Source organism: Pinus tabuliformis, chromosome Q (genome assembly GCF_031772625.1).
Source record: "Pinus tabuliformis cultivar Carrire ecotype Pingquan chromosome Q, CPIR1, whole genome shotgun sequence".
Lineage (NCBI taxonomy): Eukaryota > Viridiplantae > Streptophyta > Pinopsida > Pinales > Pinaceae > Pinus > Pinus tabuliformis.
The window spans coordinates 730,459,818-730,486,614 of NC_142296.1; the positions used below are offsets into that span (position 1 = coordinate 730,459,818).

At 40.2% G+C, this 26,797-nt stretch overlaps 1 protein-coding gene across 1 annotated transcript in view; it reads right to left on the reverse strand.

The window, feature by feature from the left end:
• LOC149221604 (Haloacid dehalogenase-like hydrolase (HAD) superfamily protein) overlaps positions 1-26,797 on the reverse strand; it is a 204,672-nt gene that overhangs the window by 119,486 nt on the left and 58,389 nt on the right. The window contains 1 exon segment of the mRNA XM_089385152.1: positions 3,490-3,532. Coding sequence (XP_089241278.1) covers positions 3,490-3,532 — 43 coding nt within the window.

Genomic DNA, 26,797 nt, shown 5'->3' on the forward strand with positions numbered 1-26,797 from the left:
AACACTGAAATAAAAGGCAAAAATAAGCATCTAGCTAGGAACTAAAAAAATTTCACTGTGTTAATTTTAGGCATGTTCTATGCTTAGAGCAATTTATTTCAATTTTCATAGTTAGCTCAATATCTTTTCCAGATTAGCAATCACATGAGCATTAAAGTAAACTGCAAATAGAGCATAAACATAAATCGCAGAAGACAAGCCAAGATAAGAGGACACAAGATGTGGCGCTAGCCAAGGACAAACCCCAATGTGGGGAAACCCTTGATCAATTCTTCTTTTATGTTCTTCAATAGTTCAGCAGAGAGAGAGAGAGAGATAGTACATTTACAACAAAAGTCAACACTTTGACTTTTTTAGATAAGAGCAGATATCATCTCTAGGAAGATGATACATGAGATCAGTTGAAGACATGCTACTTCAACTGATTCTCCAAGGTGACTCCTTCACCTCTCATTGCGCTGCATCTCGTCATCATGCTACACCTCACCGTGTTGCACCATGCTACGCCCATCATCACAACACTGGACCCCATGACTGCTACACTGCTGTCCCATGAACCATGGTTGAACCATGTTGTCATACTACATGTCTCATGTGCTTGCAGCACCATGCTTGCCACTGCTATCCATGTTGTCCATGATAATCATGCTTTCTGCTGTACCATGCTTGTTGTTGTATCATGTGCTTTCTGCCATGTCACAGCTATTGTCTCACTTTGCCTTGCCATACCTTGCAGCTGTCCCATATGTCTTAGCATACCTGGCTGCTGTCCATGTGCCTTACCAGCACCATGTCACCTTGTTGTCCCATGCATGTTAGTAGCACTATGTCACCTTGTTGTCCCATGCATGTTAATAGCACTATGTCCTTTCTTGTCCTATTAGTACTGTTGTCCCAACATAGTTGCTATACCTTGCTGCTGTCCTATGTGACTTTGCAGCATTATGTAGCCTGTTGTCCATGCATCTTGCCAGCACCATGTAGCCCAGCTGTATATTTACTTTGTTGCACTAGTTTGCAGCACCATGTAACCTTGCTGCCATGTGTTGTTTCACCACGCTGCACTACTACACTGTATCACTAGATAGGGCATCACCCTATAGCCCTTATCTTCCATACAAATCAGCAAGGCAGCCTTCTAAAGACTACGATTCTCCAAGGGGATAACCCTCCATACCTACGCTATTTCTTTAGGCCTTGTTTGACTGCGGTTAAGGCCACGTTGTCCCTTTAGCTCCTTCATATTGTGGCTAAGGTCATGTTGTCCCTTCAGCCCCTTTACATTGTCTAGGACAGCCTCCACGCCGTTCCTTTAACCCCTTATATTGCGGCTATGACTCCGCTGTCCACACAGTTGTTCCTCGGCCTAATCTGCCCAGCATTATGCACATGGAACAGCCCTTACTTACCACACTATCACCTACAGCGAATCCTCACTGCGGCCCATAAACTTGACTGCGTTAGGGCTGAATTAGATCAGCGTTTAGGGTTGGATTAGACCAACATTTAGGGCAGCTTTTAGGTTTGCATTAGGGCACCCTTTAGTCTGCGTCCAGGGCTGCCTTCCATCTGCGTCTAGGGAAGCCTCTTTTCCTCCAATGTCTAGGGCTTCCACTCCTAGATTTCTCTTCCACTAAAACCCAAGACAAGTGGAGCTTGAAATCAAAATAGAAGTGTGTGTGGGAAATGACTCTCAAGTCATCTCCTTTTATAGTAAAACGTTGAGCACATGTGGGGTTTATTTGGTTGTTGGCCGACCTTGACGAATTGTCTTATAACACAAATAAATTCATAACTCCATGAATACTTATCGGAATCAGATGATCTTTAGATCAATCCTACACCTCTCAATGAGAGGGATCCAAGAAAAATATCAGTTGTCATAAATAAGATGACCCACATGGAGTTTGGCCATAGTTGCTAATTTTAACATGCTTCCTAGCAGAAAGAAAGAAATATAAGAGTATAGAGTGTGGGTATCGTAATACAAAATGCAGAATCAGCACTGAGGATATCAATATTGCATAGGAAAGGGAAAGAAAATGTCAAATTCTACAAATCTCGATGACCAATGGTGGGGGCAAGGACTTGGATATAGGCTGCTTGTTGTAGTCATCAATCACTATGAAATGGTCGATACTCCAATAAATGATATCCTTAGGAGAGTTATCAGGGCTAAAGGGGGCCTAGTATTATGATCCAAGGGGGGTAACCAAACGACGAAGCCCCACTCTACTACCATCCAAGGTCCATGGATAGAGGCCTGGCTACATGACTGACGCTGAGGGATAGTATAGCAGTGGAGTGTACTCCAATGTTACATCTATCTAGATCTAGGCCATTTCTCAGTCTAGTGATGTGTGATTTGTGATAAGAAATAGTAACTCCTCACAGGCCTCGACGATGTAGGTCGGCCACTTGGAGAGGGAGGTTGTGAAGAAACTTGAGAGGAGACACTTGGCCTCACGACTATGGGATCTGAAAAGTCGTGGACCTCTACCTATTGTTTGTTTCCCTGATTAGATGGGTCAACCTGGAAGAAGTAAGAAATGATCCTCCTAGAAGCCTTCATTCAAGGTGGGGTTTGTAAAGACTGAGATCTGTATCTGAGCACCTCTACTCGGGTTATTGAAAGAAAGTCAAGAGCGAGTTTATTTCTATCTTACTTGTTTTAAGTATTTGTCATGCCATAGCGTAGCGACTATGTAATATGAATGTAAGTTGAGCTCCTCAAAATTGCTTCTGTGATTGCACTAATTTCACTAGTACGCACATGGATAATAGATACATTGGACATCAATGGAAATATTTTGATAATTTGGTCTTCTTACTGATGTTTGTGGCATTATTCAAGCTATAATTGCAACTTTACTATTTAACAAAAAGTTGATAATTAAGCGAATAAAGCACAAAAAGTTTCACAAAAGTGCTAAATTAAAAAGTCATACTCAAAGATCTCTATCATTTTTTGACTAATTTAAGCTTCCAAAAGCCATAAAGGGCTTCAAGTATTAATGCCTTCAGATAGAGAAGTCTCCACTCTTGCTTTTTCAACCTTGGTACTTTTTTTAAGCTACTAAAATCTGAATTTTGTTTTCACAGCAGGATGCTAAGTATTAGTAAATCGATGTGCATTTCAGAAACTTTCTATCTTTTTTCTATGTTTTATTCAATAATTCCAACTCAGTTCTGGATTTACACAACAAAGATTGCAACTTTGAAGAAAACACTGTCTACATCAGACATGGGTTATTTAAAAGCACCTAATCAATCCTCAGAAAACTGTTGCTGGTATGCATAAAGGTGCTAAGATTCAAAAACTGTTCCAGCCCTGTGTTGGTAATGAAGATCTTGAAATTCCAGCTAAAGGTTTAACTCAATTACCGTCAGCTATGCAGGTTGCTGTATTAAATTTGCTTCCTTGTAAGTACATTAGTTTTCTAATAGCTTAACCATAAATAAATTAATGACAAAAAGTATCACACTTACCTTATTTGTCTTGAATCAAGAAACTCGCAAAGTTCCAGTGCTCCTGCACCGCAGTCATGGCTTCAGTTGCATTTCAATTAAACTCAAACAATTAAACATTTCAATTACAAAAAGAATGAATACTGTTTGCCCCCTTTTACCGTTGACATTTCAATTACAAAGAGAATGCATACTGTTTGCTCCCTTTTAACATTGACATTGAAACAACAACCAGTACAACCAAACATGAATTCAGCACACTGGTATTTCATATACCCCATCTCTACTAGCCCCAAAATTGCTACAAAAATTTCTACCTTAAGTTAGTTCTGCAAATAGTTAATCAGCGTTTTGGACCCTTTACAATTGGATAAGACGAAGAGTATTTGAATATAATTCATTGTCCTTCAGAGAGGCATCATACATGAACACTGTGAAAGGAAATGGAAACAAACTGAACTGGTTTTCTCCGCACATAAATTCAAATGCACAAACATAAAAGAAATGATGCTTTATAGAAGAACTAAAAACTTGCTTTGTGAAAAGGAAAGTTCAAGCCAATGGAGTTGTGGTTCAGCAATGAAGATGATAACATTTTAGGCCACCCACAAAGGCTCAATTCCCCCAAAGGAATGAATTAGCAGTTGGGGCCAAGCACAAGTCCTGATTAATTTTGATGTAATAGTAAACCCCTGTCGCAGCATCTTAGCTGAAGGAAAGTGCTTGTGATTAGTGATTCTCCCTTCAAAAACCATCATATCCATAAAGTGGGCCACTTGTCATGCCTCAGGCCTGACTCATTCAAACTACTCAGAATGCTTCCAATGTTTTAAGGAAGCGCCTAAAAAGAAAAGGAAGTTCATGGACAGGCCATCAATGAGAACCATGGAGAGAGCTTAATAGGAAATCTAAAAGACTTGAATGTAGAAATATGACAAGCCTGCTCCGCACAGGGATTCACCTCACTCCACACAGATTTTTGAGAGCTGAATTACATGTGCAAATTCAATCTTTAAAAGGGCCCCTTGAGATCATTTAATGGGTACTTCAGGTAGCAGGGGAGGAGATGGCATAAAAGAGTGCACACGAGTTTGAACTCAAGATCTTCCATGAAATGGTAAATCTGAATCCAACTGAGTTCCTTGGTTTTCAAGGTTACCTATTTTTATATTACCAATAATGAAAATGCAACAAGTGCTAGTAGGTCGTATCAAGTTTTCCCAGTTAGGTATATCCTCAAGAGAATCACCCCAAAGGTGGTCATTAGGGAGCAGTGTTATCAAAACTGGACAGGACCTGGTGGAACTGACAGGTCTGACTGGTTGCCCTGAACCAGAAAAGGCTGGTTCGATACTGAACCGGCCTTTCTTCACCAAACTGGCTGGTTTCGTGTTATGCAACTAGGGACCCTCAAAACTTAATTTGTTAAAGAGACGCACTGCTCAAGGGTCCTTAGATACAGACCATTGATGTGCCACAAACACTTGGTGGTTTTCAATTTCTCCTGATAGGAAGAACAATTTCCTACTGAAGAATCAACCAAAATCCACTGTCATGTGCAAGTCAAGTCTCCCAGCATCCCTTTGGTTGTTTTCGACAGTTTATGGATCACCTAGTGGCTCCTATAGGGAAGTTCATCTGCCACATACCCCTGAAAAGATTTCCTCCTATCCCAAGCTTCCCAACCATGTGATTTTTATAGACACCAACTTGTCACAATCCTGAAAGAATTCACTGACATTCTAGTGTGAAATGTATGGTCACCCAAACAGTGGCCATGTCAACCTTCCCAGCTAGCGTCCAAAACAAAAGCTTCGAGCATTAAACCAAAAAATGTCGATTGGTGGGCTCAAAGGCTGTTGAGCACTTATAGGTAGAACTGTCATAAATGATCCAGTCTAAAAGGAAAGATCAATGGACCAAGGTGGTTAACAAGAAGTATTTTGCCCCTTTTAAGCAAAACCACCCTCTCCTAGCTATTGTGACCTATAGTGACATAAAGCAAAAAGCAAAGCTCTACCTAAACCAAGGATAGCTCACCCCTTGTTTAAGTGGCATCAAGAAAATAGAATGTCATGCAAAGTAAGTTGTGTGGTTCTTTGCCATTGGCAAATAAGAAAGTAAATCAGTGAATCCCTCATATGAGGATGAGTAAGCCCAAATACAACAAATTACCCTCAAGGACCTTTATAAAAAGAAACTCAAATCTAGGGATCCCAAATGACTCTCCAAGCTCACAGAAGTGGAGAAGGGTAGTGAGATGTGTTGAGAATGTAACTAGTGTCAATCTTAATAATGTAATACAAATGTATCATTGTTGTACTTATTATATTCATTTATTACATCAATTATTTTTATTTTTATTCTAGTCAAAGCATGTTTTTCATGCTTATAGGGTTTATTAAGTCAAAAGAAAAAATATTACGAGTCAAAGATGTATTTGAGTCAAAGTCCTACTCGGACTCTTTGTAAGAAAAAGAAAAATTATTTTATTTGAGTCAAAAGTCAGTTTTTCACCCAAAAAACCAAGTCAACCTTGCCTAGACAAGTCAGCCTAGAAGAGGCATCTATTCGACCTCATGGACAACTATAAATAGAAGACACTTCGACCTCATTCATCCAATCATCACACACATCATTTTTGGTGCCAAATACAAGAAGAAGCATAGCGAAGTCAAAGGAGAGAGAACACAAGTAAAAAGAGAAAGAATTCGGTGATTCTTGGTCTGTTTTTGTTCACACATGCGAAGGAACTGGGGCAACTCTATAAAATTTCAGGTCTGAAGTTGCAGATCTGAATTGCAGGTCCAAAATTCTGTATTTTGACCAGATTTGGCAAGATTTTACCAACGTTGACTTTCACTGACTTTGACTTGGTTGAAGGAGATTTGAAGGAGTGTTGACTTGGGTCTTTGTGGAGGTCTGATTCTATAAGAAGATGATTGTTTGGGTTTTCCCCTTTGTGGGGTTTTGCCCTAGCTTGGAGCCTAATTTCTGGTGTTCTTTGTCTCTTTGTGATCTTTATGTTTTTGGTAATTGCTTGATGAAGAGAACATAATATTAATAAGAAGCCAACAAATATTCACAAGTAATTATCAAGTTAAGAGAAATCATCATTATCTACTTGCTTTTGGTTTCTCAACATGGAATCAGAGCTAAGGTGAAGGAACAAAGTTTAAAGATCACATCTTGTTGCCACTCTTGTTTAAAGACATCCTTGAAGCAGCTATTCTCTCTCCCTCTTCAATGGCAAGATGCATGAAGGAAGGTCTCAAGACTCTTTGGACTCTCCTTGAATCTATTAAAGGTTGCATCATCAAGTTCATCTCCAAGCAGTCAAGTCGGCCTAAATGAAGAGCCACGTCCAACTTTGAAGAAGCCTATATATAAGAGGAACTCGTCCTCCATTTGGATCACTCACTCACTCATCTCTTATGCGAAGAAGCAGAAGAAGAAGAAGTCAAGGAAGTGCAAAGAAGAGGAAGTCGAAGAAGTCAACGTTTCTAGGCCTTATCTATTCTTCTGGGAAGGTCGAAGTTAGGGTTTTTCTGCGTTGGATCTTCTAGGGATCGATTTTGAAGGAGAAGAGAAGGGAAGGCAAGCAAAGGTCTCTTAGGGCATCCTACTAGCCCTAGGACTCAATTCAAGGCAAGCGAAGTCAAGAAGAAGGCTATTAGAGGGAGATCGAAGTCTCCTATGTTAGTTTTTGGTAGCATCGGAAGTGCTCTAGCCTTGAAAATTGGTGGAGAGGCTAAGGAACATGAGTTCTAAAGAACCCAGGAACCGTTTGGTGAAATTCCACCTGGATTGTATTTTATTAAAATAATTAATATTTTTAATGGGGTTCCTAAGTCTAAACTTAGGAAAATTAAAATATTAATGGGTATTAATCAAAATATGGGTGAGAATGATCTAGAAGGCGGATCAAGTCATGTTTTAATCTTAGCCGTTGATAAGAGACTTAATCTCGATCGTTGAAGACTTAACAGGAAAAGTATAAAATGGAGGCTTGGGGTTCATTTGAAAACACACACAAAGAGATTGAGGAAATCAATTTTCTGAAGTGAGAAGTTCTCAGGAGGAAAATCGATTAGGAAGATCTTGCAGTTGAGGGGAAGAGAGAATCTGGGAGGACTTTCTGGAAAATACAGAACAAAGAGGCGGAGAGAGCTTACAGAGAGGCAGCACAGTAGTCGGGAGAGTTGACGCAGAAAAGCTACTTGTCACGCAAAATCCAGAACTGCCGAAACTGTCGGGAACAGCTGGAACTAACGGGAACTGCCGGAACAGCTGGGATAGTTGACGCAGAGGGTAGAGAAGGTGACGCAAGGCTGACCCAGAGCCAACGGAGAAATAGCTGTGGTTAGCCAGTCTTGTGTCGAATTAGCCAGAATTATGTTGGGTGAAGTGAGGTAAAACTCACTCTGATTTTCCGCCATTCTTTTCTCTGTAGAGGATTGTTAGATGAGCATCCTAGATTTGTATTCAGATATTTCTCCTGCATAATAATAAAACACTCAGAGCTGCTGCACCAGTTTTCCCGCATTGGGTTCTGCCAGAGACTATTGTGTCCAAAAATAAGTGTGTCCTATGTATCTTGTTCTTTGCTCTGTTTTCTGTTTCATAAGATCAAATATTTAATTAGTGTAGGATGCAGAAGTAATTTGCTTCAGTAATCAAAAGAATAACTTGATGAATGTAATTTAAAAATCAAGTAGGTGAAGTAGATTCAGGTTTGCTGTAGTAGGGGTTCCTTCAGAGTGTAGGAATTTTTACATGGTATTAGAGGATTGATTTTGAAACAGAAAGAGCAGATCAAGTGCTGAGCAGTGAGGTCGAAAGTTGCACTTAGCAGCAATTTGAATCCCCTTAAAGGGATTGTGCAATCCTTGCTGGGAAGCAGATCCGAGGAAATCTCTCTCTGAGTGAGATGAGAGAGAGGTATGATTTCCAGTTTGTGAGTTTGCAAAGGCAGAGGGAGTGACGCAGAGCCTCGACACAGTGCTTGAAGGGCGCAGTTTCTGTCAGGGCAAAATTCCGCTGGAAAAGAACGAAGACACGTAGAAGGGGAATTTTCTCCTCAGAGAACTTTCTGCCAGAAAGTTCGAATTTCTCACTTGCTAAGGAGCTAAGCAATGCTAAGCAGTGACTAGAGGAGTCAGTTCGACAGTTGGGTGAGATGGCATCGCATGGGCTTAGAGATCAAGATAGGTTGGAAGGTGCTTCCAACTATGTCATATGGAAGACCAGAATCTTAGCTATTATGGAGGAATATGATCTCGAGGCCTACGTCAATAGTGTTGTAGTTGTTCCTGCTGACAACGATCAAAAGAAGAAGTACAAGGTCGAGCAGGGGAAGGCAAAGAGGCTCATTCTCGATGGAGTTCGAGATCATGTGGTCTCACACTTGCAAGGCAAGGATATAGCCCAGGAGACATGGGAAGCCTTGTCATCTCTGTATGAAGGCTCTTCCGAACAGCGGAAAATGTACTTAGAGCAGAAGTTGCAGCGAACTTTGATGCAGAAAGGAGAAGGGGTGAATCTCTATCTTCAGCGTCTTCAGGACACTAGAGACCAGCTTGCTGCAGTGGGGTCCACTCCTTAGCCAACCGCGATGGTGAGGATAGCCCTGAATGGAGTCTCGGATGAATGGCAATTTTTCGTCCAAAGCATATTGGGCAGAGAAAAACTACTTTCATGGGAGGAGATGTGGGCGGCTCTTCAACAAGAGGAGTTAAGGAGGGACCTAGTGAAGGTCAACCTCAGTGACCGCAGTGGGAGTGGCACAAAGACAAAGGAGGAGGAGGAGAATGCAGCTCTAGTATCGAAGGGACAACAGAAGCCGAAGCGAAAGAAGAACATTTCGAAGGTGAAATGTTTCAGTTGTGGTGAGATGGGCCACTATGCATCCCAGTGTCCTTTGAAGAAAAATGACAAGGATGAGAAACATGATCCTAAGGCTGCAGCGAAGATTGACGAGGACGAGTTTGCCATGAGTGCCCACGCATCTCCAGGAGGGAGATGGGGCGATATTGAGTTGTAATCGAAGGACTACATGTGGCCAGGATCCTTGAGGAGTCCACCTCTTGGATCAATTCCTTGTTACGAGAACCCAAGATTCAGCAGTAGCGAGATGGAATTAGTGTCAGATGATGCAGTGGAGTGGTTGGAGGACAGATGCAGTAGTTGGGGACCAAAAATACTGATCAGCGCAGAGCAAGGTTGGCAGCAGTGCAGGAATCAGCAGTAGCACAGAAGATTCAAAGGATCAAAATCAGCAACAGTCAAATTCCAACATTCATTGTATTATGCTGAACACAGTCAAGTTCAGCTAATTTTGGATGTTTTTTAGTTGCTTCTCTCAGCAACTGAGTTGCAGTATGGATGCAGTGTTAGTAGTGGCAGTGCTAGCAGCATAGCAGATGCAGCATTTGAGAGGGAGTTGTAGTACAGATGCAACAGTGGCAGTGTCATGGGCAGCAGTACAGTGGCAGCAGCAACACAATGTTGGTGGTAGCAACAGTGCAGAAAGGTGGTGCTTCAGAAACAAAGCAACATGCAGGTGGACATTGTTGCTAGAGCACTTTCCTCGCTAAGAGGGAGTGTTAGTTTTTGATAGCATCGGAAGTGCTCTAGCCTTGAAAATTGGTGGAGAGGCTAAGGCACATGAGTTCTAAAGAACCCAGAAATCGTTTGGTGAAATTCCACCCGGATTGTATTTTATTAAAATAATTAATATTTTTAATGGGGTTCCTAAGTCTAAACTTAGGGAAATTAAAATATTAATGGGTATTAATCAAAATATGGGTGAGAATGATCTAGAAGGCGGATCAAGTCATGTTTTAATCTTAGCCGTTGATTAGAGACTTAATCTTGGCCGTTGAAGACTCAACAGGAAAAGTATAAAATGAAGGTTTGGGGTTCATTTGAAAACACACACAGAGAGATTGAGGAAATCGATTTTCTAAGGTGAGAAGTTCTCAGGAGGAAAATCGATTAGGGAGATCTTGCAGCTGAGGGGAAGAGAGAATTAGGGAGAAGGATTTTTCGAAAAATACAGAACAAAGAGGCGGAAAGAGTTTGCAGAGTGGCAGCGCAGTAGCCAGGAGAGCTGACGCATAAAAGCTGCCTGTCACGCAGAATCCAGAACTATCGGAACTGTCAGGAACAACCGGAACTGCCGGAACAGCCGAGATAGCTGATGCAGAGGGTAGAGAAGGTGACGTAGGGCTAACGCAGAGCCAACGCAGAAATAGCCGAGGTTAGCCAATCTTATGTCGAATTAGTCGAAATTCTGTCGAGTGAAGTGAAGCAAAACTCACTCAGATTTTCCGCCAGTATTTTCTCTGTAAAGGATTGCTAAATGAGCATCCTAGATTTGTATTCATATATTTCTCCTGCATAATAATAAAACCCTCAGAGTTGTTGCACCGGTTTTCCCGCATTGGGTTTTTCCGGGGACTATTGTGTCCAAAAATAGTGTGTCCTATGTATCTTGTTCTTTGCTCTGTTTTTTGTTTCATGAGATCAAATATTTAATTAGTGTAGACTGCAAAAGTAATTTGCTTCAGTATTCAAAACAATAACTTGATGAATGTAATTTAAAAAAAAAAGAGGGTGAAGTAGATTCAGATTTGTTGCAGTAGGGGTTCCTTCAGAGTGTAGGAATTTTCACATCCTAGAGGAGCAGCAGCAGTTGCTGGGAAGCAGAATTTTCGGATCTACTGGGAAGTCGAAGATATTGTCGTTGGAGAACGTGGTAGACTTGATCTAGGTCATGGTATTCGTTAATTTAAAGATCTGAAAGATAAAGAAGAGATTTACGGGTTTTCCCCTCAAGAGGAGGGGTTTTGGCCCTGGCTTGCAGCCTATATACTGTGTCATTGTTCTTACTGTTTTTAGTAGTTGTTTGATGTATTAATAACGAACAAAGCTAATAAGTAAAAAGGTAACACAAACAATTATCAAGTTAAGAGAATGAACATATTCATTGCCCTATTGAATTCTCAACATGGTTTCAGAGCTTTGGTTCTCTAAGGGCATCATAATGATCTCATCTACAATGAAGAAGTTCATCAAGAAGATTGCAAGCCATCTCAAGAAAGGTATCAAGGAAGCACGGAGTCTCTTATTCTCTTCAAAGAAGGCATCAATCAATGAAAGGGATGAAGGTCTCTTTTCGACCCTCTCTGGTACATTCCATGACGAAGACATCTAGGTAATTGATAGTGATGCATCAAGGCAGAGGACTGGTCACTCCAACCAATTGAAGACCTTATCAAAAGGAAAATCCGCTTACTCTATGGAACTTGGAGACAACAAAAGCTATCATGTAAAGGGCATTGGATCAACTTCCATAAAACTCAAGAATGGAAGCAACATCCACCTCAACAACATTTTGTTTGTTCTAGGTTTGCACAAAAATTCACTTTCTATTTCAAGTTTAGAAGATAAAGGAGATAGAGTAGCCTTCATTGATGGAAAGGTAGTTGTTTGGGGAAAGGACTCAAGCATAGATCAAGATAAAGTTATTAGTATCTGAAAAGGAAGGCTTTAAAGATTAATATCTCCTATAAACCAAGCCCTAGTTCACACTGAGATTAATCCATGTGAACTTTGGCATCGAAGGTTTGGTCATCTACATTTCAAAATTCTTCCAACTTTAAATTCCATAGTAGATGGAATCCCGAATCTAAAGGAAGATCATGAAGGTGTCTGCAAGGGATGTGCATTTGGTGAGAATACCAAGAGACCATTTGGAAGCAGTGCTTCGCAATCGAAAGAAATCTTGGATCTTATTCACTCTGATGTATTTGGCCCTATGACTCCAAAATCACTTGGAGGCCATCTATACTATGTCACTTTCATAGATGATCTTCATTCAAGAAAAACTGCGGTTTACTTAATGAAAACCAAGGATGAAGTATTTACAAAATTTCAAGAATTCAAAGTTGAAAAGGAGAACCTTACAGAAAGAAGAATCAAGATACTAAGATTTGATCATGGAGGAGAATATACATCTAAAGAGATTATAACACTCTGTAGGGAATCTTGGATTAAGAGGGGGTTGATAATCCCATACAATCCTGAACAAAATGGAGTCACAGAAAGAAAGAACAGATCCATTGAAGAAAGTGTAAAAGCAATGTTACACGATCAAGATCTACCTAAGTTTCTGTGGGGAGAGGCAACCAAGACAGTGGTCTACATTCAAAATCGATGTCCTCACAGATCTCTAGACAACAAGACTCTGGAAGAAGTGTTCACTGGAAAGAAGCCATTTGTAGATCATCTCTGAATCTTTGGGTGTCCTGTGTATATTCATATACCAAAGGACAAAAGAAAGAAGTTGGATCCTTTTGGTATGAAGGGGACTTTTGTTGGGTATAGTAACTCATCAAAGGCCTATAGAATCTATATGAGAGATGGACATCACATTGAAGTTAGTTGAGATATCATATTTGATGAGAGTATAGCATTCAAGAAGTCAAAAGAACTTTACATAGATTCTGATGAAGAAGAACTTCCAATGTTTGAGGAAGAAGTTGACAAGGAAGGAGAAAGATCGCACCATGAAGAAGAAGGGCCAAGTGAACCTATTCAACCTGTGGTCATTCCCAAAACAAGGAAAATACCTAATTGGTTGAAATCCACACTACTTTATGCAGAAAGTCATGGGGCAGCACAAGGATCATTTAGAGAAAGTAAGAGACCCAAGAAGTATTATGGTATGCTGCATACATAACAAAATTAATAGAAGCAAAACCATCCACCTTTGAAGAGGTTGTAGAACATCGAGAATGGAAGGATGCCATGAATGAAGAGTATCAATCTATAATGAAGAATGGAGTCTGGAAGATCGTACCTAGGCTCGAAGACAAATTTGCAGTTACTTCCAAGTGGCTCTATAAGATCAAGCATGCAACGGATGGAAGTATAGATAAGTATAAAGCAAGATTTGTGGCTAGAGGGTACTCTCAACTTGAAGGCATCGACCATGAAGAAACATTTTCTCCAACAGCAAGATATACAACGATTCGATCATTAGTCCCTTTGGCAGCATCGATGGGATGGAACATCCACCAAATGGATGTCAAGACTGTGTTTCCAAATGGCACTATAGATGAGGAAGTATATATAGAACAGCACTTGGGATTTGAAGTCAAAGATAGGAAGGCATATGTTTGCAGATTGAAGAAAGCATTATATGGCCTCAAGCAAGCACCAAGGGCATGGTATGCTAGAATGGATGCATACCTACAGAGAATAGGGTTCACAAAAAGTTCTACTGACTCAAACCTTTATATTGAGGTTGTAAACAATGAACCTATAATTGTTCTTTTGTATGTAAATGATCTTCTCTTGACAAATATAGAAGGTCGAATTGTAGAATGTAAGAAGCAACTGGCAGCAGAATTTGACATGAAGGACCTTGGGTCGATGCATTACTATTTGGGACTAGAAGTCTGGCAAGGACTGAATGAAGTTTATTTGGGTCGAGGAAAGTATGTGATCGAGATTCTAAAGAAGTTCGACATGATGGATTGTAAACCTATGACCACACCGATGATCACAAACTTGAAAAGACTGGGTAGTTACGAATCAAGCCCTGTGAATCCTTCGAGGTCTAGACAACTTATTGGCTCATTGATGTACTTGGTGAATACTCGACTTGCAATAAATGTACTCAGTCAATTCCAAGTGGAGCCGAAGCATGATCATTGGATAGCAGCAAAGCATATTCTGAGATATCTGCGAGGAACCATTAACTACTATCTGAAATATGATAAAAGGAATGATGTCCAATTGATTGGGTATACAGATTCCGACTAGGGAGGCAGTGAACACGATGGAAGAAGCACTACGAGAGGATGTCTCAGGATCCTCCATGGTCTCATGGATGAGCAGAAAGCAAGACACCGTTGCTTTGAGTAGTATTGAGGTTGAATATGTTGCAGCATGTGAAGTAAGCAGAGAAGCAATCTGGTTAAGGAAACTGTTATCCGACTTATTTGAAGGACGATGAACCCTACAGTGATACTTTGTGATAACACCAGTTGCATTCGTTTGTCTGAGGATCTAGTGTTTCATGGAAAGACAAAGCATATCAGCAACAAGTCTCACTATATTTGAGAGCTAGTACAAAATGGTGTGTTGCAGCTACAATATATCTCCACTGATGAGCAGGTAGCTAACATATTGACGAAATCACTCCCGAACAAGAAGCTTGTATACTTAACGAACAAGCTTAGTTTGGTGGATTTGTCCTCCCTAATTGAGAGGGAGAGATAGACACTACATTCTTGTCTTCACTTGGGAAGAAAGAATGGAGGATTGGGTAACCATCTGGCATTCGATACTCTTTGAGAATGTGGTAGGGCATTCAAGACAAGAGTAGTTGTGGACTGATATTCTTTGAGGATTAGCTACCCAAGATAAGAATAGTCCAATGGGAGGTCATACTCTATGAACACCTGGGTGGGGTATGTACCTTGGGAGACAATGATGATGGTGTCTATATATATCATTGGTCTCGCCAGCATTGTGCTCTGATCTTGTGGAGAGATAGAGTTGTTAGTCAAGGCCTTGCTATGTGACAATGTTGGTTAATATGATGCTAGACAGATGGGTTACCAATCTGACTCTTCTTATGAGATCTCTTCAGATTGAGAATGACCATGTACCTCTTATGAATACCTCCCTAGTTAAGAGGGAGTGTTGAAAAATGTGTAACTAGGTTCGGTCTTCATAAGTATGAAATGTATTCTTGTAAATATAAAATGAAAAAGAAATTATTATTATTATTATTATTGGAGCATGGGTTTCATGCTCAAGTTCTTTTATTTTATAGGTCAAGCACCCATTGAGTGCTTCTAGGGTTTGTCCTAGGTATAAGAGTCATTTTCATATATTAAAGACCCTATGGGCACATCGTAAAGTGTAAAGAAAAAATTATTTTGTCTTTAAAGTGCCAAAATACCTCCAAGATCAACCCGACCTAATGAACTGTCAAGTCAGCCTAAATGAAAAGCCATGTCCAACCTTGAAGAATCCTATATATAAGAGGAACTCGTCCTCCATTTGGATCACTCGCTCATCTCTTGTGTGAAGAAGCAGAAGAAGAAGAATTCAAGAAGGAAGTGCAAAGAAGAGGAAGTCGGAGAAGTCAAAGTTTTTGGGCCTTATCGATTCTTCTGGGAAGGTCAAAGTTATGGTTTTTCTGCATTGGATCTTCTGGGGTTCGATTTTGTAGGAGAAGAGAAGGGAAGGCAAGCGAAGGTATCTTAGGGCATCCTACTAGCCGTAAGACTCGAGTTAAGGTAAGCAAAGTCAAGAAGAAGGCTATTAGAGGGAGATCAAAGTCTCATAGAGGAGCAGCAGCAATTGCAGCAGTTGTTGGGGAGCAGAATTTTTGGATCTACTGGGAGGTCGAATAGCTTACAGTTGGAGGTCGTGGTAGACTTGATCTTGGAGGGTATTCGTCTAAGTCTATGTCATGGTATTCATCAATTGAAAAATCTGAAAGATAAAGAAGAGATTTACGGGTTTTCCCCTCAAGAGGAGGGGTTTTCGCCCTAGCTTGCAGCGTATATATTATGTCACTGTTCTTACTGTTTTTTGTAGTTGTTTGATGTATTAATAATGAACAAAGCTATAAGTAAAAAGGTAACACAAACAGTTATCAAGTTAAGAGAATTAACATATTCATTGCCCTATTGAATTCTCAACAGACACAAGATCCAAGGAAATTTTGGATCTCATACACTCCAATGTTTGTGGACCCATGGCAGAGAAGTCACTTGGTGGTCATCAATGTTATGTAAAATTTATTGATGATCACTCCAGAAAGACTTGGATATACCTCTTAAAGTCTAAAAATGCAGTATTCAACAAATTCCAAGAGTTCAAAGCAGAAGTGGAAAAGATGACAAAAAGGAAGATCAAAACTCTAAGATCAGATAATGGTGGAGAATATACTTCTAAAGGACTTGTGGTCTTTTGCAAAGAAGCAGGAATTAAGAGGGAGCTAATAGTTCTCTACAATCATCAACAAAATGGTGTGGCTGAAAGGAAGAACCAATCCATTGAAAAATGTGTTAGAGCTATGCTACATGACCAAGACCTTCCTAAGTTCTTATGGGGAGAAGCTTCTGTGATAGCAGTCTACATACAAAATAGAAGTCATCACAAAATTCTTGATGACATGAGTCTAGAAGAAGTATTTACAGGAAAGAAGTCGAATTTAGAAAAATGTCTTCAGGATCCATCACATTAATATATTAGTTGCCACGATCCATCACAATGAATATATTAGTTTCCAATATATTAGTTGTCGAATGTTGATCACCTTAGAATATTTGGATGTTCTGTTTACATTCACATTCCCAAGGATAAAAGGAAGAAGTTGGACCCAGCAGATATGAAAGGTATCTTTGTTGGATATAGCACCTCATCCAAAACATATAGAGTCTATATCAAGGAAGAACGTCGTATTGAAGTAAGCAGGGATGTTACATTCAATAAGAGCATTGCATACAAAAAGACCAAGGATATTCTTATTGACTCCAATGAAAAAGAAGATCCCATCTTTACCAATGAAGAGAATTCAAGGCAAGACAATCCTCTAGAACCTATAACCAATCATCAAGAAGAACCAGAAGGACCAAGTGAACCCATACAGCCAGTCATCATTCCAGAAACTCGAAAAAGACCAGCTTGGTTAAGATCAACTCTACAAAAAGCCGAAGGTCATACAATAGCTAAAGGAACATTCAAAGAAAGCAAGAAGCCTAAGAGATATTCAAGATATGCAACTTACATGACTAAACTTATTGAAGCAGAACCTACCACTTATGAAAAGACAGTCGAACATCAAGAATGGAAGAATGCAATGTTAGAAGAATACCAATCTATAATGAAGAATGATGTTTGGGAAATTGTTCCTAGACCTAAAGACAAATCAGTTGTGACTATCTACAAAGCAAGCATCAAGGAGCCAGTCTTGTACAACTCAAAAAGACTATCTACTATTACCATAATTGTTCTTCCTCTCACTTTTGGTTGGCTCTTCTCCAACTTAAGGGGGGCTTCCCTAAAGATAGATTGTTAAGGCTATAGAGTGGAGGCACAAGGTGATTTATTGAAGAGTAAACCTAAGCAAAATTGTAACATCCCAATTTATCTCTTTAGAAAAATTTGTAATTAAATTTGTTTTAAACTATGCATAGATATTTGTATTCTTTGTTATACTGATCATCATGAAATAGATATACCGCGGTATTATAAACATAGTAAATATTTTACTTTTTTAGTTAATAATATGATGATGACCAAGACCAACAAATCATGAGCGCTTATAGGGGCTACGATACCACAAGTGGGGAAAGGTAAGGGGGTCTAAGGGATTTCTTTATTATTCTTTTATCTATCCTGCCTTATCATCTTTACCTTAATAAAGCAATGAGTAGTGGTGAAAACTAATTCCTAGAGTTAAGCCATCACTCCTATACTTTAGCAAGATGTCTCCCTTACATACTTGTAACAAAGTAGTGGGAGAACTTCTTGTTGGGGGGGAGACATGAAAAAAATGAATAGGAGGAAACAAGTTGGAAAAGAGGGGGAAAATAAGTTTATAGAAGAGAAGAGCAAAAATCAAAGTGCTAGGACCATATAGATTAGACCAGCCATGAAAATAGGTGTGGATACCTATTGGAAGAGCTAGGAAACCAGGAAAATCTGCAAGAATTTTTTTGACATTACCTAGACCTTTCTATGTTTTCCCTAAAAAGCACAAGATGAAAAGACACTAAGGGACTAAGAAGCAGAGAAAGAAGTCCTCATGTGTTGTGAGAGGTAGGTAATGTGGGTGCCTATAGCTACTCTATCCTTTGCAAACCTTGGCAGTGGAAGTTACCTTAGTTGAACTTCTTGTACACTAAATTTAGAATCCTACTTCGCCTTAGTGGTATCATACCCTGGCTAGGGGGTGGAGTTCTATATCAGAACTACCTACAGTTGGTCAGAAATCACTGTCAGTTGGTTTTGCTAATAATCCTTGTTGTATTCAAATAAGTTCTATTTCTACCTTAGTTAATTCTTTATACTATTGTGGTTATCAATTCTGAATATGCTATGGGTAAATAAATAAAATTATTTTTGGTTATAATTAAAACTATTAAACCTCTCAAACTTGTTACATGTCAATAGAAGGAACACTTATATAACTGTGTATTTTCTTCTCTATATTCTCTATGGAATTGAAGAAATAAGAATCAAGATATTAGTATAATGTTACAAGTTTCTTATCTTTTAGGTATGATAATTCATTTATGAACTAGGTGTTTTCATTCTTAGTAGTTTCCAACAAATTTTGTTTTCCTTCCTCGTAATTTGATCAATATTATTTGAGAACTGATTTGATTGTGGCCGATGTTTTAAACAATGTTCCACCGAGTTTTCAGCACTGAGAAATGCAGGAGCGGGGATACACACAAGGGAGACGTATATAAGCAAACCCAAAATTGTAGGGAAATTTCGGGAAACAGGGGGGGCCGTCTGATGAAATATGTAACTAGGTTTGGTCTTCATAATGGCATATGTAATCGTGATTTTATGTATTTAATGAAATGAGAAAAATAAATTTATTATGTGTTCTTGAGGCATGGGTTTCATGCCCAAGAGAAATTTATTTTCAAGTCAAGCACCCATTGAGTGCTTCTAGATTTGTCATAAAGTCAATTGACTCATTGTCATGTATTGAAGACCCATTTGGACATGTTACATATTGTAAAGAAAATATTATTGAGTCAAAATAGAGTCAAAACACCCTCCAAGACCTCGTCATGGAACAAAGATCAAGTCGGCCTACATGAAGGGACAAGTCAGCCTCAAGATAGCAATTCGTACCCCTCACAAGCCTATAAATAAGAAGGAATTCGACCTCATTTACACACTCACTCAAGCAAGTTCGATCTCCTCAAGATAAAAGTTGGAAAAGGACGAAGAAGAAGAAGAAGATCAAGATCGAAGTTTTTGGGCCTCTCTCTCTCTCTCTCTCTTGTTAGGGTTTCTACAGTTTTTGGGCTAAACGAAATTCTGAAGCTACAAGGTCAAAGTTGTGAAGCTGCAAGGTCGAAACTGTGAAGTTGCAAGATAGAAGCTATGAAGTTGCCTCTAGATCGAAGTTGTGACGTTGCTAGGTCAAAATTGTTGAAGTTGCATCAAGGTCAAAGCTATGACGCTGTTAGGTTGAAATTGTTGAAGCTGCTAGGTCGAAGTTGCAAAAATTGTTGTTGGGATCGAAGTTGTTGGAGAAGTTGTTGAAAGGTCAAAGTTTGTTGTTGGAAGTTGTGTAAGGAAAGTTCATCAAGAAGGAAGGATGACTTGGTCTTGGAGGGCCTTGGTCAAGGGTCATAGGTCTTGGAATTCATCAATTAAAGTTTTATAAGAAGAGAAGGATTCTGGTGGGTTTTCCTCTCAATTGGAGAGGTTTTGGCCCTGGTTGATCGCCTAGAACTTGTGTCCTATTGTCTCATTGTTCTTTATGATTTGGCAATTGTTTAATGATAGAGAACACTAATAATAATAAAGGAAAGAAAAATTTAGTCAGGTAAAGTAAAAATACATCACAAGCAGTTATCAAAGTAAGATAAATCACCTACACTTGTTTCCCCTTAGATTTCTCGACATGGTATCAGAGCTAAGGTGACTACAGCAAGAAAGGGTAACAAGAAGAAGGATACTCTAGGGTCCTATAAAGAGATCATCTTCAAAACATCAAGAGCATCAATCATCAAGAAGGACTAAAACTCTCATCATATTGAAAGGGAATAATTAAGAGTGTCAAAGAAGACCTCAAAACCCTAGCTCATCCAAAGAAGGGTTCCACACTTGAAGCGTTCTTGGGAAACTCACATTCTACAATCATTATCACGAGGAAGGAAGAGCGAAGCAATTTTGGGTCTATTTTTCCGGGCTATATTCTCCACACATGTGAAGTATTAAGACATCCTTATGCACAGCAAGTATCGAATTGCAGCCACCATCAAGGATCAAGTTATGTGCCAAGAAAGGTCTCCTTTGCAAGTCGAAATAACAAGAAAAAGAAGTCAAGTCAAGCAAAGTAAAAAGGAGGCAAATTTGTCCATCTTCTAGCCACACGTGTGAACTAGGGTTATTGCAGAAAAGGTCGAAATTGCAGAACTACTACATCAAGCCAAAATTCTGAAGAAGGGCCGAAATTTGAGGTTGTGAAACAAGTTTAACTAGCATTGTCTTGAAGGAAGAAAAGCAGGAAAAAGTGTTGTCATCATCATCAAGGAATCAATGTGATCTCCCTTTGAGCCAAGGATCACTTTTGAAGAAAGACATCTTCACCAAGAAGACATCTTCTATTATCTACATCATCATCAAAATCAAGAAGGCATCAAGTTGAAGATTTCATCATCTAGGAGTATCGTCACTGAACAAGTAAGTATTTTTTTATCTATATTTGAATATGTCAAAATGACTTCATATTGCAAGGAGAGCAACAAATTGGTTGGGTCGTCAAACTTTCTTGCATGGAAGAAGAAGATAGATTTGATCCTCATAGAAAATGAAGTCGTTGGTCATGTTAAGGGTTTAATTGTCGAACCGTTGAAAGAAGAAGTTCAAGCTCTACAAGATGAAGATATCAAAAGAAGAAGGAATAGCCTCATACTTTATGAGGGTGTTAGAAATAAGAGACCAACTCCAAGAGCTAGGAGAAATAATGTCTAACAAGGAAATGACTACCATAGTGCTCAATGCACTACCAAAGGAATGGGGTAACTTCACATCAAGCATTTATGGGAAGAAGGAAGCTACTCCATTCAATGAACTATGGTCATTGTGCAAAATCGAAGAAACCAGGCTGAAGGAAAAAATCGATGTAGGATCAAGCGAGCAAGCTCAAGCATTTGTTGCCATGGCTAGAAGAAAAGGGAAGTTTGGGAAGCTTGGTCCTCAGAAAAAAGAAGAACATGTCGAATGTTCAACGTTATGGTTATCATGAATATAGGCACTACAAGAGAGATTGTCCAAAGCTCAAGAAGGACAACAACAAAAGAGGAAGGGAAAAAACCCATATCACTAAAGAAGTGGAAGAAGCTAAAAAAAGAAATCCAAGAAGGAGGAAGTAAAAGATCTCTACTGTGATTGACATAGTCTTCCTCACCTAATTCTTTTCAAGTTTATGTTTCAATTTTTTTGTTGTAAAGTATAACTATCATGGTAGTGTTGCACAGTTTTTGTCAAAATTCCAAGGAAGCAGAAGTACCAACTTTTTCAACAGGATCGGATCATCTATCAGCAGTTTATGTGTCATTGTAAACCCATTTAGCAAGTTATGTAATGTAAATGATACTAGTAAGGTCGTGAATGTATGTAACAACCTAGGTAAGCTTATTATTTTGGCAAGAGTTTCATCCTAAGAGGTTTTTCGTCTTACTAATTCATTTGTGTTTCTTAATGTTGATTTTCGGGTAGCATCGGATGTGCTCTAGCTCCGAAATTTTGTGGAGGGGTTAGAATACATAAGATCTCCAAGACCCAAAAATCGTTTGAAGAAATTCCACCCAGATTGTGAGTTATTAAAATAATTAATATTTTTAATGGGGTTCCTAAGTCTAAGCTTAGGAAAATAAAAATATTAATGGGTATTAATAAAATATGGGTTAGAAGCTTCTAAGAGACGTGGATCAAGTCTTTTTTAATCTTAGCCGTTAATTAGGGACTTAATCTCGGCCGTTGATTCATCAACAGGAAAAGTATAAGAGGTTTGCTGAGAAAATCAAGTTGGAGACACACCAAGTGATCAGTCAGTTCGATTTTTCTGGGGCTAGGTTTGCTGAGAAAATCAAATAGGTTATCTGAGTTGCAGTGAGAGGGGCAAAAGCAGAGATTTGGATAGGAAAGGAGTTCTGAGCCAAAGAGTACTAGGCAGAGAGGCATCAGTAGCATCAAAGAGGCAGCGCAGAGACCTACGCAACCCAGGAAGGGGCTCACGCAGAGCTGACACAGGCCAAGAGGATCTCTTGCAGTGGCAGTGCAGGATAATCGTCAGAAGTCTGAGATTTTGCCGGAGAAGCGAAATTCTGAACCTAGAGGGCTGAACAGCAGTCTTTCTCTAGCAAATCAATCCAGCAGAAGGAGTGACGCAATCTCCCAGAGGCAAGATGTTGGCCCAAGTAGAGATTGCACTGGGATTTTCGCAGTGCTTGTCGAAGTCAGGCCACTTAGTGGATCATTTGTGACTTGGAGAACGAGGTAAACCCTCGTATGTATTTCTTGCTGCTGAGTACTCAAATTCTGCTTGCTTAATAATACAAACCCTCGATATGTTGCACCAGTTTTAGCGCATTGGGTTTTTCCAGGGACGTGTTGTCCAAAAATAACGGTGTCCCTTGTGTGTTTGTCTCATATATTTTCAGTTTATGATCTGTATGTCAGTGTAGTCTGCAGTAGTGTTTTTAGTCACTGTTTATAAATTAAATTAACTTGTTGAATGTAATAACAAGTAGGAGATGATAAACCAGTGATTGTAGTAGGATTTATGATATGTACATTCAGAAATTTTCACATGGTAGCAAAGCATTGCAAATCATAGGACACTGAAGCCATCAACCGAGAGATCTAGCAAAACTACTGCAAAGAAGTAGTTGTCCCAAGTGACAGCATTGTTTCCGAGCCAGAGGAATAGCCGAAGGAGTGATGCAGAGGCTCACGCAGTGCCTGCGTCAACATTCTGAGCCAGTGGAGGGTGACACAATACCCGAGAGGAGCTCACGCAGTGATTGCGTCAGCTCTCTAGGCCAGCGCAGAGCCTGAGAGGCTCAGGTCAGTCAGTTGTCGAGGCAGGAGAAGCAGTGCAAATTCGATCTGTGGTGCTAGTGGGACGTTGTTGCTGTTGGTGCAGAACAGTGTTTAAGGAGACAAAGCCGAGGTAGAGGGAGTCACTACCTTAGCAGATTTCTTGCCAAAGAAATCTAGATCTAGGTTGCTGAGCAACAGCAAAGGAGGATTGGAGAGGAGTGATTCAACATTTGGCGGGAGGATTTCTGTGAAGGAAATCAGGACTCAGAGGGAGTCTAGAAAGAACTTGTTCCTTAGAGGATTTCTAGCGCCAAAGAAATCCAGATCCGAGTCTTGCTAGGGCAATAGTAAGAGAGGGAGAAGAGAACCTGTTCTACACTTGTTTGAGCAGAGATGGCAGTCAATGGATTGAGGGATCAGGACAGATTGGATGGAGCATCCAACTTTGTCATCTGGAAGGCCAGGATCCTGGCAGTCTTGGACAAGAATCGCATCAAGGATTATGCCTTGAAAGTGGTGGTTGTATCAGTCGATGTTGATCCTCTCAAGAAATACGAGGAGGCTCAAGCGAAGGCGAAGTGCATGATCCTGGACGAGGTCAAGGATCATGTGATCCCACATATTGCTGAAAAGGAAACAACAAGGGAAATGTGGGAGGCCTTGACCACCTTATATGAGGGAACTTCCGTCCAATGGAAGATGTTGCTTGAGAACCAGCTGAGATAGTATCAGATGCAAAAGGAAGAAGAAATCGATCCCTTCCTTCTCAGGTTACAAGGGATTCAAGACCAGCTGACTTCCGTGGGTCCTACACCAGATCTTGATTTCATGGTCAGGACTGCTCTGAATGCAATCACTGAAGAATAGGATACCTTTGTCCAGAGCATCTTGGGCAGGGCTTCTCTCCCCAGTTGGGAGGAGATGTAGGCAACTCTTTGACAAGAAGAGATCAGGCGGTTAACCAAGGCAGGAAGTAGCGGCAAAGGAGCCAGAGTCAAGAAGGACGAAGAGGGGGATGCATATCTCGCATCAACGGGACAGCCAGGGCAACAGAAGAGGGAAAAGAAAGATATAACCAAAGTCAGATGCTTCAAGTGTGAGGAACTGGGACATTTCGCCACTCAGTGCCCTCGGAAGAAGGGCAAGGAAGAGAAGTTTGACTCGAAGGCTACTCCAGCGAAAGCTGACAAGGAGGATGATGACGAGGATTGTGCCATGAGTGCCCATGCACCCCTAGAGAAGAGGTGGGGCAACATCGAGTTGTAGTCAGGAGGACTACACCAAGGGCAAGATCCTTAAGGTGCCCAAACTCTTGGATCACATACAGATACGGGAGCCCTTAATGACAGTAGCAGAATGATGAGAGTCAGTTGGTACAAGGGATGATGGAGCAATAGTGGCAGAGCTAGAGTGCCAAATCTGAAGCAGCGCAGTAGCAGCATAGGGTCAGCACAGATTAGCAGCAGAGGTAGCTTCAGCATCACAAGGCATCCAGACTGACCAGCATGTCATCTTTTTGGGTGGCTTTTCATTTGCTTACTTCTTAGCAAATGAGTTGCAATGCAGCAGTTAGCAGTGGCAATGTTATGGGCAGCATGATGCAACATTTTTGAGAGGGAGTTGTAGCACAGATGCAGTAGTGGCAATGGCAGTGTCATGGGCAGCAGTACAGGGTGTAGCAGTGCAGTGGCTGAAGGACAGCAAGCCAAACATCAACAACACAGAGGACCGATGTCGTGGATTAGTGTGATGCTTCTAGTTGAAGTATTGCTAGAGCACATTCCTCGCTAATAGGGAGTGTTGATTTTGGGGTAGCATAGGATGTGCTCTAGCTCCGAAATTTTGTGGAGGGGCTAGAATACATAAGATCTCCAAGACCCAAAAATTGTTTGGAGAAATTCCACCCGAATTGTGAGTTATTAAAATAATTAATATTTTTAATGGGGTTCCTAAGTCTAAACTTAGGAAAATAAAAATATTAATGGGTATTAATAAAATATGGGTGAGAAGCTTCTAAGAGACGAGGATCAAGTCTGTTTTAATCTTAGCCGTTGATTAGGGACTTAATCTCGGTCGTTGATTCATCAACAGGAAAAGTATAAGAGGAGGCTTGAGGGTTAGTTGAAGATACACCAAGTGATCAGTCAGTTCGATTTTTCTAGGGCGAGGTTTGCTGAGAAAATCAAATAGGTGATCTGAGTTGCAGTGAGGGGCGGAAGCAGAGATTTGGATCGAAAAGGAGTTCCGAGCCAAAGAGTACCAAGCAGCAGAAGCATCGCAGAGGCAGCGCAGAGGCCTACATGGCCCAGGAAGGGGCTCACGTAGAGCTAACGCAGGGCAAGAGGGTCTCTTGCAGTGGCAGTGCAGAATAATCGTCAGAAGTCCGAGATTTTTCCAGAGAAGTGAGGTTCTGAGCCGGGAGGGCTGAACAGCAGTCTTCCTCCAGCAAATCGATCTAGCAGAAGGAGTGACGCAGTCTCCCAGAGGCAAGACGCTGGCCCAAGCAGAGATTGCACTGGGATTTTCACAGTGCTTGCCGAGTCAGGTCACTCAGTGGATCAGTTGTGACTTGGAGAACGAGGTAAACCCTCGTATGTATTTCTTGTTGTCAAGATTTCTCTGAAAGGTTAGCCGGTGTGAGAGGCAACTTATTGTACTCAGATTTTGTTTGCTTAATAATACAAACCCTCTATATGCTGCACCGGTTTTTCCGCATTGGGTTTTTCCTGGGACGTGTTGTCCAAAAATAATGGTGTCCCTTATGTGTTTGTCTCATATATTTTCAGTTTATGATTTGTACGTCCATGTAGTCTGCAATAGTGTCTTTTGTCACTGTTTATAAATTAAATAACTTGTTGAATATAATAAAAAGAAGGAGATGATAAACCAATGATTGCAGTAGGATTTATGATGTGTAGATTCAGAAATTTTCACACTAAACACGGATGGTCGGCAAAGTTTTTCCCTCCAACCTCACTCCAAAGCTAAGGTGGAATTCTTCGTCAAAGTCTTAGGTGAGTCCTAGCGTTCTAGTCGAGTCTTACGTAAAAGTGATTTGGGAATAATTTAAGCTAGTTGACTAAATTGTTTTATTACAAATCACTTAGTCTACTAGACCATATTGTGTTGCAGATTGGGTATGTAATTTGAGAGTCTAAGCAGAATGGGTATTCCCCTTTGAGGATTGAATTGTAAAAAATATTTTCGTGTGTGGTCCCTCATACTTAGACACCATCGCTAAAATATTAGAGGGTGGAAAAAATAATTAATCCCCTCAAGTGTCAATTAACTAAATTTTCTGACAAAAATAATTAAATCTTAAGACAGAAAATTAATTAGAGCCAAATTAAAATGTCTTAGGAAAATTAAGTTATTCAACTCGAAAATTCGTGGGTATCAAAAGAAATAAATTTTAGAGGTCCTCCATCAAGGGAATATTGGATATTTCAAGAAAAATTGGACACTTGGACCTTGGTGGTTAAGTCAAAGTCAAATT